The sequence below is a fragment of the Bombus vancouverensis genome, chromosome 9 (assembly GCF_051014615.1).
Source record: "Bombus vancouverensis nearcticus chromosome 9, iyBomVanc1_principal, whole genome shotgun sequence".
Taxonomy (NCBI): domain Eukaryota; kingdom Metazoa; phylum Arthropoda; class Insecta; order Hymenoptera; family Apidae; genus Bombus; species Bombus vancouverensis.
The window spans coordinates 12,167,084-12,180,531 of NC_134919.1; the positions used below are offsets into that span (position 1 = coordinate 12,167,084).

Here is a 13,448-nt window from a genome sequence, read left to right on the forward strand (position 1 = left end):
AAATAAGTCGCGACTATCGCCAGCCCTATAAGTAGGATTCTCCGTAATCTTCCGTGGAACATAAAGTGGTCTCGCGGATTAAACATTTTCTCGATCGAGGATACATCCGAGAACGTATCGAACAATCAAGATTTAATGTCTTATGGAAAATATTAATCTTTCGAGAATGATTAAATATGGGGAATAATTTTCACGAACGAGTAAAGTATCGTTACGTTTAATTCGTTATTCGTGATTAATTAAAACGGGAAAATACTTGTATACCGATCGGTACCGATAGATCGATAATCCGATAATAAGAATAGCAGCTGTCAGGTTTTATCTCGGTGAAGCACGCACGTGGGCTCTTACCTTTTACGAGATATTTGAGTGCCTGTGCAAGCCTACGGCAGCATACCACAGCAATTTATTAGCGGAAATTTCTTTTCTCGTTGCATCATGCTCGGTACCACCTAGCGAACCTATGAAACCCCCAATGAAATCACAATACAAGTGGAATTTCTAATTGACCGCGCGAGAAACCGTACCGAATTTTCTCGAATTCAGATCCTCTGGAATTTTGTAACGAACCCCGGAACTCGTTCTGATCCGCTTACTTTTCCCAAACGATCAACTTTTCACGAACCATCGAAAACCAATTAGCCACGGATCGTACAAACAACGGTTATAAATTTCAAGTGTCTTCTCTGTGTGCCAGTGGCAACAAGTTATACCTACCTCGTGATAAATCTCCCGCGGGTAAAGTCAAAACAAGCGGCCGAATAGCCGTGCTAAAAAATTATCCTCGTTTTATCGTCGATAAACGAACCGTTTCGTTCGAAATAACGTCGCGAAAGGAAGGTTCCCGTGCAGACGAGCAAACTTCTAACCGTTCTACGCGAGATGTAGAATCAGCCAGAGGCTATGAGAAAACTGGCAGAGCACGTGATAAATATTCATAAGTCGATCCATCGGGAAACAGCGTCGTTCGGAAAATGATTAAAACGATAGATTTCGAGGTAGGTGATTCATCGACGTTGCGCGCACCAGGAGGATACAATCGGCCATTGCCGCGAAGATTTTCACTTGGGTAGCCAGTGTTGTCCGAAAAGGATTTACGATCGGCAAAAAGGCAACTGCCGCGGCAGTTTCGCCATCGAGAACGCGGCACGAGAGAGTCGAGACACTCTTCTCCCGGGGCCCTTTCGATTTCGTTCCGATTGCAGCCGAGGATGTGTGTCGACATTGCCCTCCTTAACCGGCGAAAGTTCCACCGGCTAATTGAACTTCTTAATCTTCGACCGGTTCCCGCTCCTCGTCTACCGTCGTGTTCGGATCGCGCTGCTCGCGCGGAATTTCGGTTGACCAACTCGACGCTGCCAGGCGTGATTAGCGCTTATAAATCGGTTATTCCGGCCGATCGAATAATAATGACGTTAAAAACGCTGTTTCTCGATCGAGATTTTGTTCCGTTCGAGAGAAGGTAGGATTGAAAGTTGGAACGAGAACGAGGAATAACGAAGTAATATCTTTTGAATGTCTAGGTTTCTTTTATTTCGTTCGTATAACGTATAACACAGTTCAAAGTTTAAGACGGGAGAATTAACGACGGAGGATTTTAGAAGGAGATTAGATAGCCTGTCCAATACTAGCAAGGAGCTGTACGAAGGCCTCGGTTCCCGGAACACGCTAACGTGACCAGAAACAAATCCATCTGAAAACAAACGTTAACGACAATAATTAAACTTTTTTTTATTCCTTTGGAACACGCTTGGCTCGCAAAAGAAACGTGATTTATCGTTGGACAACTTCCTGGATGAGATTAGACGTCAAGGTTACTCTTCGGCAACAGAAGAACCACGTGTTAAAGACAAGCGTTGAATTCAATCAAAGTCACGCGTGCTATAGAAATTGCTCTCCTGTTGGCGGAAATGTTGAAATTCCTTTCGAATGGAGCGTTGATCGAATAGATAGATTTGCCGAAGGTTGTACCCTCGACACGTGTAGAATACACAGGGGGCTACATTGGCAGCGTGCGACGTTTGAACATTAACGGGTCAATGGCGCGGCGAAACGACGTTGTGCCGTAAACACATTCGTATTCTTGGACAGTGTTTCGGAGGTCGGTTACCGTGCGCGGCCAATTAACGTTGAAATAAAATCCGCTCGTGCGCCATTCCTCGCGTTTTATTATCATGCGCGAGCCCATTCGACAGGAAGTTTCTTGGCCGGACGGCTCTTGAATCATTTCGCCCGCTAACGAAATCGTTCCCCGATCCCCTGGTGAAATCTTCTTCCTTTCTTCGTCCACGTATATTGCTACGCGTTCTCGGTACAAACGTTATTCTGGCACAAAGAGGCGCAAAAGTAACGCAAGCTTAACCAATTAGAGGCAAACGTTGCGTGAAAGTAACATTCCACTGGCTACTTGTTTTTAATTAATTTATAATTATTACACTCTGTTCTTAACACCGCGGCGATATTTCGCCGCTATTTTTCTCGGTTAGTTTTCTACAGTTTCGTGAGATTTATGAGAAGAAATTGAAGTATTTGCAATATCGTGGCAAACCACTGTTTAATTCTTAACGAGTTAGTGGACGATAGGTGAAAAAGAAATTCTTAGAAACGATGAAAGAATTTTACGGTGCGTAGTTCGTCATGTTTCGTAATGTTAGTTTTTCAAGGAATATTTTACTCGAATCTCTTTCGTTTTGTTACCTTTATATCGTTTCGTATTTAGCGACGTCGTCGATAGCTTTAGGAAATTGCGTAAATCAAAAGAGAGCAGGGTGGACAAATTGGGGAACAGTGGTTTTTGACCACCCGTTGTGTAGGTGGATGTCTGTTATAGCCCGCAGACTCCTACTCGCTGTCAGCGAAAACCGCATCGGTGGGATAGTCGGTGCAATGGAACGCGAGGGAAATGAGAAAAGTCGGGCACCGATGAAAGTGAGAGGATACCGGCTACAGGCTGTTCCAGTTAGCCTGTTTCCTATCCGTCAGTCACACGGAGAAAGGATTTCTATCGCGTACTCTTGTCCCTTTTATTTGCAACCAAATCCTATGCATACGGGATCGCGTGTCTGACGATTACTTTCTAAACAATCGCCAGAGAACTGTCGCACTGTTTCGTAGAAAGTCTACGGGAGAATTTTCCTGAGAATTATCAGCTCCTTTTTTCATTTGGGATAATTTTCTTCATAGACCCTTTAAGACCTTTAAGAGGAGCAAAAGTCCGCGCCGGAGATGGCACGAAATCTCATTCACCGTGGAACAAAGCCAATCGCGATTTCGCAGAAACGCGGTGGATAACTGGAGAGACCGCCGTTATAAATAATGTCATGACGCACATAAGTTAGACATACAAAAATACGAAGTGTATCTTGAAAGCGTTTCGAACGAATGATAAATCACAACCGTGAGTTTGACGATTTATTCCTGGACACCTCTCAGCTGATGTTTTTCCCTGGGCGACGATCATCGGTAGAAATCGCCGTGCTAGCGCACCGAGTATCGCGAACAAATATCGATGACGTTTATGCAACCGCGTAACTGGACATTTAAAAACTACCAGCATAGACACAGTCACCGTGACACTCTACAAATGAAAGTTTTATTCCGCCAGTGTTGAACGATCGTGTCGTCAGCTTATACTAAACTTTATTTATTTAGTTATTTCATTCTATCGTTATCACATCGTTATGATATTCTATCGTTGTCGGTCTATTCGTCGTCATCGTCGAAAACGCTCAAATATTCGGATCTAAGCTGATGAAAAATGCTTTTCTGTGATTGCAGGTTGACCGTTCGAATGAAAGTCGTTTGAACGGTCGTGAGAGTCCTCCCACGAGGAAGAATCCCGGCTAGAGGGTGCGAACCGGTGCTAGGACAGGGACAGGAAGACGGAAGAGAAGGGGACAGGAACGAAGCGTCGATTGATCGCCGTATGATATAATGGCAGGCGAGGACACTCAGATCCTGGCGAACGGAAACGTCGAAGCGCTGACGATAATTCCACCGAAAATGGCGAATGGGAATGGACTGATTTGCGGGAAGCAGCACAACAACAACGGCTCGATACCAAACGGGAAGTTACACGAAATCGGTGCAGCTGAAAACGGAAAGCTGATAATGTCTGACGAGAAATCGAGCAGTCTTCACACGGAGTTCGACGACGCGGACGTGTCTTGCGGCTGGGGCCCGTGCAGGCCACACTGGCTTCAGTATTTCGCCACGAAGCAGGCCTTCCTGGTCACCTTCTGCATCACCTGGGTTGGTTTGGGTTAGGTTTGGGTTAGCTTCTGGGTTGGATTTTCAATTCAATGGAATTCAAGTATTCTCGATGATTTTTTTCACTCCTTCGTTCTAAATTGTTTTTTCTAATTTGAATTTTCCTTTAAAATTGCGAAGATTAAATTTTGCGAATTAAACGATTAGCGACATTTCGAGCCTGCTGCGTTCTTCGGATCGTTTTCGACTTTAATCATAGTTTTCCGTCGGTCAATTTTCTTTTTATTTTTCTAGCTTGGGCGAATACAGAAAACGATCTTCGACAAGATACACGATCCTTCGTTTTACTTTCACGCTAGCCTTTGTCAAATCGTTAAAGATATTTTTGTTCGTCGAAACGAGAGCAAAATCGAGCAATATAAAAATTCGAAGACCGCGGCAGAGTTAAAGATTCTTATCGCTTTAAAGTGAAATTGCGCGTGAATTTGCAGGTCCTCCAGGGAATGTACTACACGTACTTCGTCTCGGTGATCACGACGATCGAGAAGCTGTTCCAGATTCAGTCAAAGACCACCGGTATTATAATGTCAGCGACGGAGATCGGCCAGATCGGTTCCTCTCTCCTGCTTACGTACTACGGGGGCCAAGGTCACCGGCCTAAGTGGATCGCTTGGGGCATGATCCTGTTCGCAGTGAGCTCGTTCACCTGCTCGATGCCCCATTTCATCTTCGGTGAACAGCTGATCCATCAGAACGAGATGTTTTTCAGCGGTTTCGAGGGTGGCGACCCAAACAACACCCATCCTATTCCCGCGAATCTTTGCAAACTGCAAGAACGATCAGAGAACGCTACGCTGGATAGGTGAATAGAATCCCTTCTCTTTAATCTCTTACACGGCTGTTGTCGCGTTTCTTAGTACTTTATTTCTTGACGCTTAATAAATAGTTGCTCTAGATTTTATTCGCTCAAAGAGATTCAAATTTATTCGTTTACTACGTTTTTTTTTTACATATTTTTTTTACATGTTTAGTACATATTTTTAAAACCGTCGATATTATTGGAACGACAAGCGCGTTCTTGAAATTATGCAATTTCTGTCCGACCCATTTCTCCTTACCTGCCTTCATTCCAACCGTGATCGATCGTACCTTTTTTTAAATGGGTTAGGTCCCGTGTCTATCCCCTTGCTCTTCGCGTTTATAAATAAAAGGAAGAATCAACAGGCCACGTTACCACGCCGTAAACGTTCGAACAATCGAATAGATTAGATGCTCTGCAAACCGTACGGTATTATTGACAATTCTTTTTTTTCTTGTTTTTTTTCTCTCTCATAGTTGGATCTCGTCCACGACGCCGGCTCAAATGAATACGATGAATTACTGCAAGGGTGACTCGTTGACGGAGCAGAGGATACAAAGTAAAATAACTACCGTGGTCCTGGCTATATTTTTTGTCTCCTTGTTGGGCGTTGGAATGGGTCAGACGGCAGTCTACACCCTTGGTATTCCTTATATCGACGACAATGTGGCCAGCAGAGAAAGCCCACTCTATTTCGGTAAGAATACAATCGCGTAAGAATACAGTCGTATCGCGATCCTATTATATTTCGAAGAAAAGAGTGGAAACAGTACGTGCTTCGAGTTGTGTCGGAAAGCAAACTGTTCTCGTTACGAAGCTTCGTCTTGGCGAGCCTCCAGAATCATCGAATACGTACAACTTTGATTTTGATCATCTCGGTCCATTGTCGTGTTATCATCGGAGTTTCAACGTTGTCGAGAATTTGCATACTCATGGAACGCGGCGTCGATGCATTTTGTTACAGCGATTACGATCGGAGTGAGGATCCTCGGACCAGCCCTAGGCTTCATTCTAGGCTCATTGTGCACGATGATTTACGCGGATTTGTCGGCGAATCCGCAAATCACGCCGACGGATCCAAGATGGGTGGGAGCATGGTGGCTTGGTAAATTGAAATTTCTTACGTACTTCCTTACAATCTCGTCTTCTCGGAAACACCAATCTTCCAAGCTTTTCTTTTATGATTAATCGTTTCCTTTGATTTTCATATCGTCGAATCCTTCTCCTCCATCCCCGTATCGTTGCCTAAGTTTTGCAGAATTTACGAAACGTCATTCATAAGAAAAAGAAAATTGAAGAAAACGCGTGCAATTGTGTGTTTCAGGTTTGGTGCTAATATCCGCCATGCTGATGCTGGTCAGTATAGGAATGTTCGCATTCCCGACGCGGTTGCCCGCGAGCAGAACACCGCCGAAACGGGCGGATGCGAAAAAGCCTAGTCTCCGAGGTAAGCCCTGATTTATCGTGGCGATGCGAACTGTTCGTCAGCGAGAGGCCGATGTTTAAGCTGCGACCATCGGATCAGAACGGTTTAATTTGATTTTATGACTTCCCGTAAGCCATTCCGCGACCGTTCTCTCCCCGTGTTTGGTAGCCGCCCCACGAAATGGGGAAGATTCGACGAGAAAGATAAAAGTATCGTCGATCGTCCCGAAACCTCGTATTAATCGTAGTCCAGCCGCGTATGTGTATATCCGGTCGTGCTGGGTTGATTCCGTTCGCGACTATGCAACGAATGGCCCCCTTGTGTCGCGCAGACATGGCTGTCGCTATAATTTTAAATTACTCGATACTTTACTGCCATAATATGCGTTCACTGGCGAGCAGCGATAAGAAATTACAAAATAAGACATTTATGGTTCGACGAGGTTATCTACGAACCAACAGAAAATTTCCCATTGAAATAATCAAATGTCACGTAGACCTATTTTACATACGCGTTCATTTCGTTATTGTTTACTATGTTGATTTGTTTATTTAGGTTTCGTGAATTGTTTGTTTACGTTTTCGAATTGTGTATTTAGGTTCGTACTCGGGAAACAAATAGCCGATTGTTATGTTACCAACACGTGACACACGAATCACGAAACGCGTTAATAAGCGATCATCATTGGTCCAATACGAACATTTCTACGTGCGGATGTTTTGGCAAGACGACGAGACAATGGGGGCATTATGTATTCGGTGAACGTTTATCGGAACGAAAGGACGGGCCAATAAGATGATCTTTGAAGCGTGAACCTGGCAGTCAAGGTCAGTGGCGAATTTAGGTTCAGAGCCGGCGTGTCTGCTCGTTCGATCGTGAGCACGCAGGCTAACGCTTTCTGAAACACGGGCGAGCCCTTTTCTAGGAACCCTTTGCGCTGGGACAGAGCGGGGCCGACCCTTCGTGCGTTTATTCTTGGTCCGCTTCGTTGGAACTTTCGATCGAAGGCCGCGTAACATCTGTTCGACGAAAGGCACGAGAATGATAGAAAGGCGTTCGATCACGCCGAATGAAAGAGTTTAATTTCTTTAATGAATAATATGTTTAAACGCAGAGGAGAATTATAAATTCCAGCAACGCGACCATCAACTTCTCCGTACCTTTTTTTTATCCTTGACCGACAGTGTTTCGGAATGTTGTTCCTGAAAGAGGCAGCTGCTCAAAATGCAGCACGAATCGCATCGATAATGAGACATGTACGTTCCAGTGCAGCACGTGCATTTCTCTGCTGCATTTCATCGTACACGTTATTTAAAAATAACTCTGACCACCGACTTTGAGCCTATTTGCGCTTAATTTCATCGTTAGCATATCGGACGTTGCAAGTCGACTCGTTCGATCAACCAGAAATATTCAAACTCGACGCTTCGATCTTACCATATTACATACGTACGTACAACGATTAATCACGAAGAGAAACGCAGTGGCGAAACGTTATCTCGATGAAAACTCAGTTCCGAAAGAATCGGAGACCAGTTGGTTCGGCCGCTTGGACGGCGGTAGCGAAGCAAATTGCTCGTGTTTTCGATGTTCGACGAAAAACTGAGGCGCGCATCCGGCTAGCAGGAGAATAATTTCCTTGCGGGGTCGTGGTTCACGCGAGATGCAGAGATTTAAAAGAGAAGAGGAGAGTGAAAAGACTTGGTGTGTGTGTCGCTTGGCGCATTTCTGGTGCGTTACGTCGCGCGTGTTATGTCGGCCAAGGTGCACGAGACAGCTGAGATAAGTTCTCTTCCCGGCGAGGAACGGATCCACGCGGCCTGAGGAGAACAGGGCCGTATATGCACGCAGAAATGCACGCGCGCGCGTGCCTACCGAGCGCTATGCACGACGCATGACCGTGAACTTGCCCCACCTAGTGCACCAGTCGGTCAGTCATCATTATTAACGCACACACGGGTCCGCCGCGTTCACACACACGCACGACCGCCGATCCTTTACTCCTACGTACACATGGCACACCGGAGAGACGAGAAATCCGAAGACGTTTCGGGCCTTTCGACTCCTTTTTGCCGGGAATTTCCAGAAACGATCTGCTTGCGTATCGACCGACCTCCCATCGAATGCTTTTTATCCGAACTGTATGCGTAACTTTGATTTCGAACAGGTTACACCGATACCGTACATAGAACTGGCTACTTTGAATTCTAAAGCGATTTTCGGTGGTTCGGTGCGAGGAGGAAAGTTTCCAAGAGGAAGTTGCAAACGGAGTATACAAGAAGCTGGTTGGAAAAAAGCTGGAATGTCGTGGAGTTACGATGACGAGCTACGGTTCCAGCAGGAACTTCCGTACGTGGCACTGTCGTGAAGTAGATCGTGCAATGCCAGAAGATGCCTCGGAGGACAGGTCGCCGTTGAATCAACAACATGCACGCGATTCGCGTATTACTCGATTCGCTGGCGTCCGTTTGAAGACTTCATTCGAAATTTTCCTCGGGAATACCATCTCTCCGAACTTTGCTCGAAACGATGATTAACCGACGTCTTTAAAGATTTTCTTGGTTGATTCCTAGTTACGTATCGTTATCATAAGCGATAGAGATCCCTTTGTTTCCAAGTTATCAGTCTTTTCGCCTTTTTGTCTCCTGTGTTCGAGGAGCCGTACAGCCGTTTCAGTGACTCTTTGCGATAGGCCACCCTGTATGTGCCCGTTGCAGGGTTGTCGCGATAATACACGGAGCGCAATGTTAGTCACGTTTGTCTACTCATGGTCTGCAGGACTTCTCTATGCGGGGTTGCCACGACTCTAGCCTGGCCTTCCTGGAAGCCTAGAGCAGTCCTAGGCATCCTTAATGTCAGTTTCCACCTAGGGTTTCTCGAACGGAAACCTCGCACGAAGGCGGACGCCTCATCGTGCATCGTTCTCTCCGCTTCTTTTTCCACTCCCATCCTTTCCCCCATCCGTTCCATGCAGGAATTCGCGTTTTTTACGATTGCTCGAAAATCGATGTTTCATCCGATCGTGCCACGTCGCTTCTTGTTTAGCGTTCTCCTTCGGACTTTTTTTCACCCAATTTTTACTTCTCGTAATTGCGTCAATCGTTGATTGTGTCCTTCTTCCATCGACGTTTCAGATCGACGACTAAAAAAAAAAAAAAAAAAAAAAAGCAGTCGTTGAAACCGTCGAAAGAACTTTAATTCGAAGGTTTTAGGTCCCCGTGCGAGTTCTCGTTTACTTCGTAACATTTGCATCGATAACATTTACGAGATGCACGAGGTTAAACCTGATAATGCGAGCTATTCTAACGAAGGTGCAAGCTCGTTTGCGAAGACTGGTCTTGTTCGATCGACGGTATATGTCCGATTATCAGTTACAAAATAAGAAACTCGTCTGTTTGAGACTGATACGTCAAGGGACGACGAGCGTGTGGAGGAAAAAAGATAGGAATAAAATAGCCCGCCGTTCTTATCGGAATCTTTCAAAAGATTCTACGTGTCTCGCGAAACCTTTATCGCTGCCTGTAGCTGCAGATCGTTTCTCGTTTTTCCCGTGTCGATGAAAGCATCGGCGTTGCGCTTTCTTTTTCTCATCTGTTTCTCGTTTTTCGAGCTTCGGGCGGTTGCAGGTCGCTCTCTTCCCCTCCGTGCGTGCTCCCACTTGCGCTCGTGTTGCTTCGTCGGGTTCCCTCGAAAATAGAACGAAGGAAAACTCGATCGACGTCTAATTAGCTGGTGGTTCGTAATTGAGTTTATAAATATCGGAAAATATCGGTGGCCGTGTTCGATTCTCTCGTGCTTCGGTCGAGCACGGAAAGGAGGCAGATCGAAAACTGTCTAGAAAAAAAAAAAAAGAAAAAAATAGTAAATTCACTTAAAGTTGCTTTTCTCCTTCGTTAACTGTACGAAGAATGCATTTTTCTTGCATGTCGTCGTAAGATTTATTTTCGTAATTTGTTAAGAAACACGAAGAGTCGCGAATGCAAGGCTTGGGACAAAGAGCCGAGAAGCGAGAAAGACGATGAACAAATTTCATGTAAATGGTTTGGCTACAGGTCGCGGTGCTCGGCTCGCGTCGCCTGCACGACTCGGTAGACTCGCTACACCTCGCCTTTTCTCTCTACCTGTTGCAGACTTCCCTAAAGCGGTGAAGAGGCTGTTGAAGAACGACATTCTTATGTTCCGGACGGCCAGCAGCGTGCTGCACATCCTACCGATCGCCGGCCTCTACACCTTCCTGCCAAAGTACCTCGAGAGCCAATTTCGCTTGCCAGCTCATCATGCGAACATGATCTCAGGTAATTTTCGCGAATAGACACGCGAGGGGAGTTTCTGGCCCCGAATCTTGTTGTTCTCGTTAACTTTTTTCCATGGAAGTACTTTTGTTGAACTTCTTCGAAGCTACGCTTTCATTCTCCAACAAACACGGACAAAGTTGTTTCTCCTTTTTCAAAGGGGATTCGATCGAAAAGAGGAATAAAACAAAACAAACGGAACGTTTTATTCGAATCGAATGAAACAGTCGACTGGAGTAAACGAAAATCGTTTACTCATCGTAACAGAGGCCTGGTCTTGATCCTAAGCTGTCTTATTTTTTCGCAGGTGTCGGTGGTATTTTAGTAATGGGTCTGGGTATTATAATTAGCGGAGTGTTTATCCTGAGGGCAAAGCCTAACGCCAGGTTCGTCGCAGCCTGGATCGCCTTCACAGCGATAGTTTACGCGATCGGCATGGGCGTGCTGATGTTCATCGGTTGCCCGATGGACGATTTCGCTGGTCTCGTCTCGCATTCCAACGGGTAAGATTTGGTTTTCCTCTCTGCACTCAACTAACCGTCCGCTCCATTTCAACGTTTTCATCTTGCACTTAGGCTAATTGCACTTACTTCTCATTCGGTCGTTTGCATAAATTACTCTGTATGAAATGTTTATAGTTCCGACCGCGGGAAGTTTAAAGTGAAATAAAGAGATAAGCTCTGGTGCAGATGATTTTACATATGTTGATGATGGCCGTTTACGTAGGTTTTATTGAAAAAGGAATTGACATTAAGCAAGCGACAAAATCCTTTTAGATTGTCCAGCTTCGAGCCGGTCTGCGAGGCTACCTGCGACTGCGTTCGGAACAAATTCAGTCCGATTTGCAGCGCTGATGGGAAAACTTATTTTTCCGCGTGTCACGCGGGTTGTTCCAATTACACGGTCGTCGATGGCAAGGTAGCTTCGGTGAGTATCACGACAATTTACCATCACGATAAACGATGATAAAGATTCATTACGAAGGAATTACGAGAAAAATCATCCACGCGTTAAGCGGATAGCGTTAAATAATTATATCGAATAGGTAGTTAAGTAAAAAGTCTCTGACACGTACGATTATACGATTGATGCCAATTAATCGGGCAATACGTAAAACACGATGCAAAGCAGACCTCGTCGTCTCATTACGCCGATACGTCCTCGCGATTCGAATCGAATAACACCTTCGCTATTCCGCAATTTCATTGCATTCTCCTGATTGTATAGAGTCAGTGACGTCATCGCGGTAGAATATTGATATATAGCTCGTTGCATCGGGAAACAGCCGCGCGGCCGTAATTATCGGTGACAGTAGCATGCAACTAGGCTAGAAACGTTTCGTTGTTCTACCGTTTACGGACGAAATCGCGTTATTCGCCCGGACGAAACAATGCTTCATTGATTGCGCAACTGCGCAAGTCATTACTTTCGCAATTGCCTAGTCGCGAGCATTTCATTTCCAGTTATTTGGATTTCTCTAATTAATTGTCGCAGAGAAATGTAAGATAATCTTGAGGTTGCAATCGGATGGAGTTGCATTTAAAGTATCGAATGTGATAATCATCGCGACATTGTAGAAGGGAAAAACACGAGAGACTGTAAAAATCAAATATAAAAATGGTCGTCGAAATCACCGTTTTATCGTTTCCCTTTTGTTTCATAAAAAATTATTCGTCAGTTCGAAGTAGAAGTTTTGGAATAGCACGATATAGAACATAGTTCAGTAGTAGAACTAGTTAACTGTCAAGTAAAAGTTGATCGAACTAGTTTATTGGCATTAGCATACATTGACTTTGAACATATAGAAAACGGAACAAAGTTGCAACCGGTATGAAAACATCTGCATCAGCGTACTCGGCATATCTTAACGAGGCCGGTTCCTTGGCTTTTCAGTTTTACAACTGCCAGTGCATCGGGACGAATCTAACGGCACCGGAAACGACCAACACCGCGACGATCGGTTACTGCGAGCTCGAGTGCAGTAACTTTTGGGTTTATATGATCCTGTTCTCGGTGTTCGTTTTCATCCACTCGACCAGCGAGGTGGGCTCCATGCTGTTGATCTTACGGTGCGTGGATCCACGGGACAAGGCGATGGCTTTGGGGCTTATACAATTCGCCATCGGCCTCTTTGGTAATTATAAACCTTCAATTCCAACGCTTGTTTTTCTCAACGATGAATTAAACGAGATCTTGATCTTAATTATTATTTCCTTGGATCGATTTGGAAATCCAAAGGAAGTCTCGAGTTTGGATGATCTCAGAAATGAATTTATCAAACGTATGATCCGTTGGTCGGTTGGTTCCAGGTAACGTCCCGTGTCCAATCGTTTATGGTGCTGTGGTGGACTCTGCTTGTCTCGTATGGGAATACGCTTGCGGCGAGCGAGGTGCCTGCTGGCTTTACGACTCGAATGTCTTTAGAATGTTCTATCATGGTACGTACGCGGTTAGGCAGAAATCTGCGGCGAGGAGGAGTCGGAAATATCTTCACCTCGACCTTCCTGGCTACTGCTCGCTGTTGCTATTATATATCGAGGTTAAATTTCTCTTAACTTCACTTAACCCAAAGAATTGAACCGTCTCTGAACTTAGAAATTTAACCTCTTCGCGATACGTTTCATAATAGGCGATCTATTCTTTAATTAATAAATCTCTGCGT

At 45.0% G+C, this 13,448-nt stretch overlaps 1 protein-coding gene across 12 annotated transcripts in view; it reads left to right on the plus strand.

Annotated features, from left to right (window-relative positions):
* The window catches only part of Oatp74D (Organic anion transporting polypeptide 74D), an 85,377-nt gene that overhangs the window by 64,751 nt on the left and 7,178 nt on the right, over positions 1-13,448 (plus strand). For all 12 annotated transcript variants that reach the window (XM_076621630.1, XM_033346166.2, XM_076621632.1 and 9 more), the window contains 10 exons: positions 3,778-4,251; positions 4,701-5,071; positions 5,545-5,765; positions 6,033-6,173; positions 6,393-6,515; positions 10,625-10,789; positions 11,094-11,289; positions 11,563-11,713; positions 12,680-12,920; positions 13,096-13,224. In XM_076621630.1, the coding sequence (XP_076477745.1) occupies positions 3,934-4,251; positions 4,701-5,071; positions 5,545-5,765; positions 6,033-6,173; positions 6,393-6,515; positions 10,625-10,789; positions 11,094-11,289; positions 11,563-11,713; positions 12,680-12,920; positions 13,096-13,224 (2,056 nt within the window). In that variant the 5' untranslated portion in view covers positions 3,778-3,933. The remainder of the gene's footprint in view (positions 1-3,777; positions 4,252-4,700; positions 5,072-5,544; positions 5,766-6,032; positions 6,174-6,392; positions 6,516-10,624; positions 10,790-11,093; positions 11,290-11,562; positions 11,714-12,679; positions 12,921-13,095; positions 13,225-13,448) is intronic.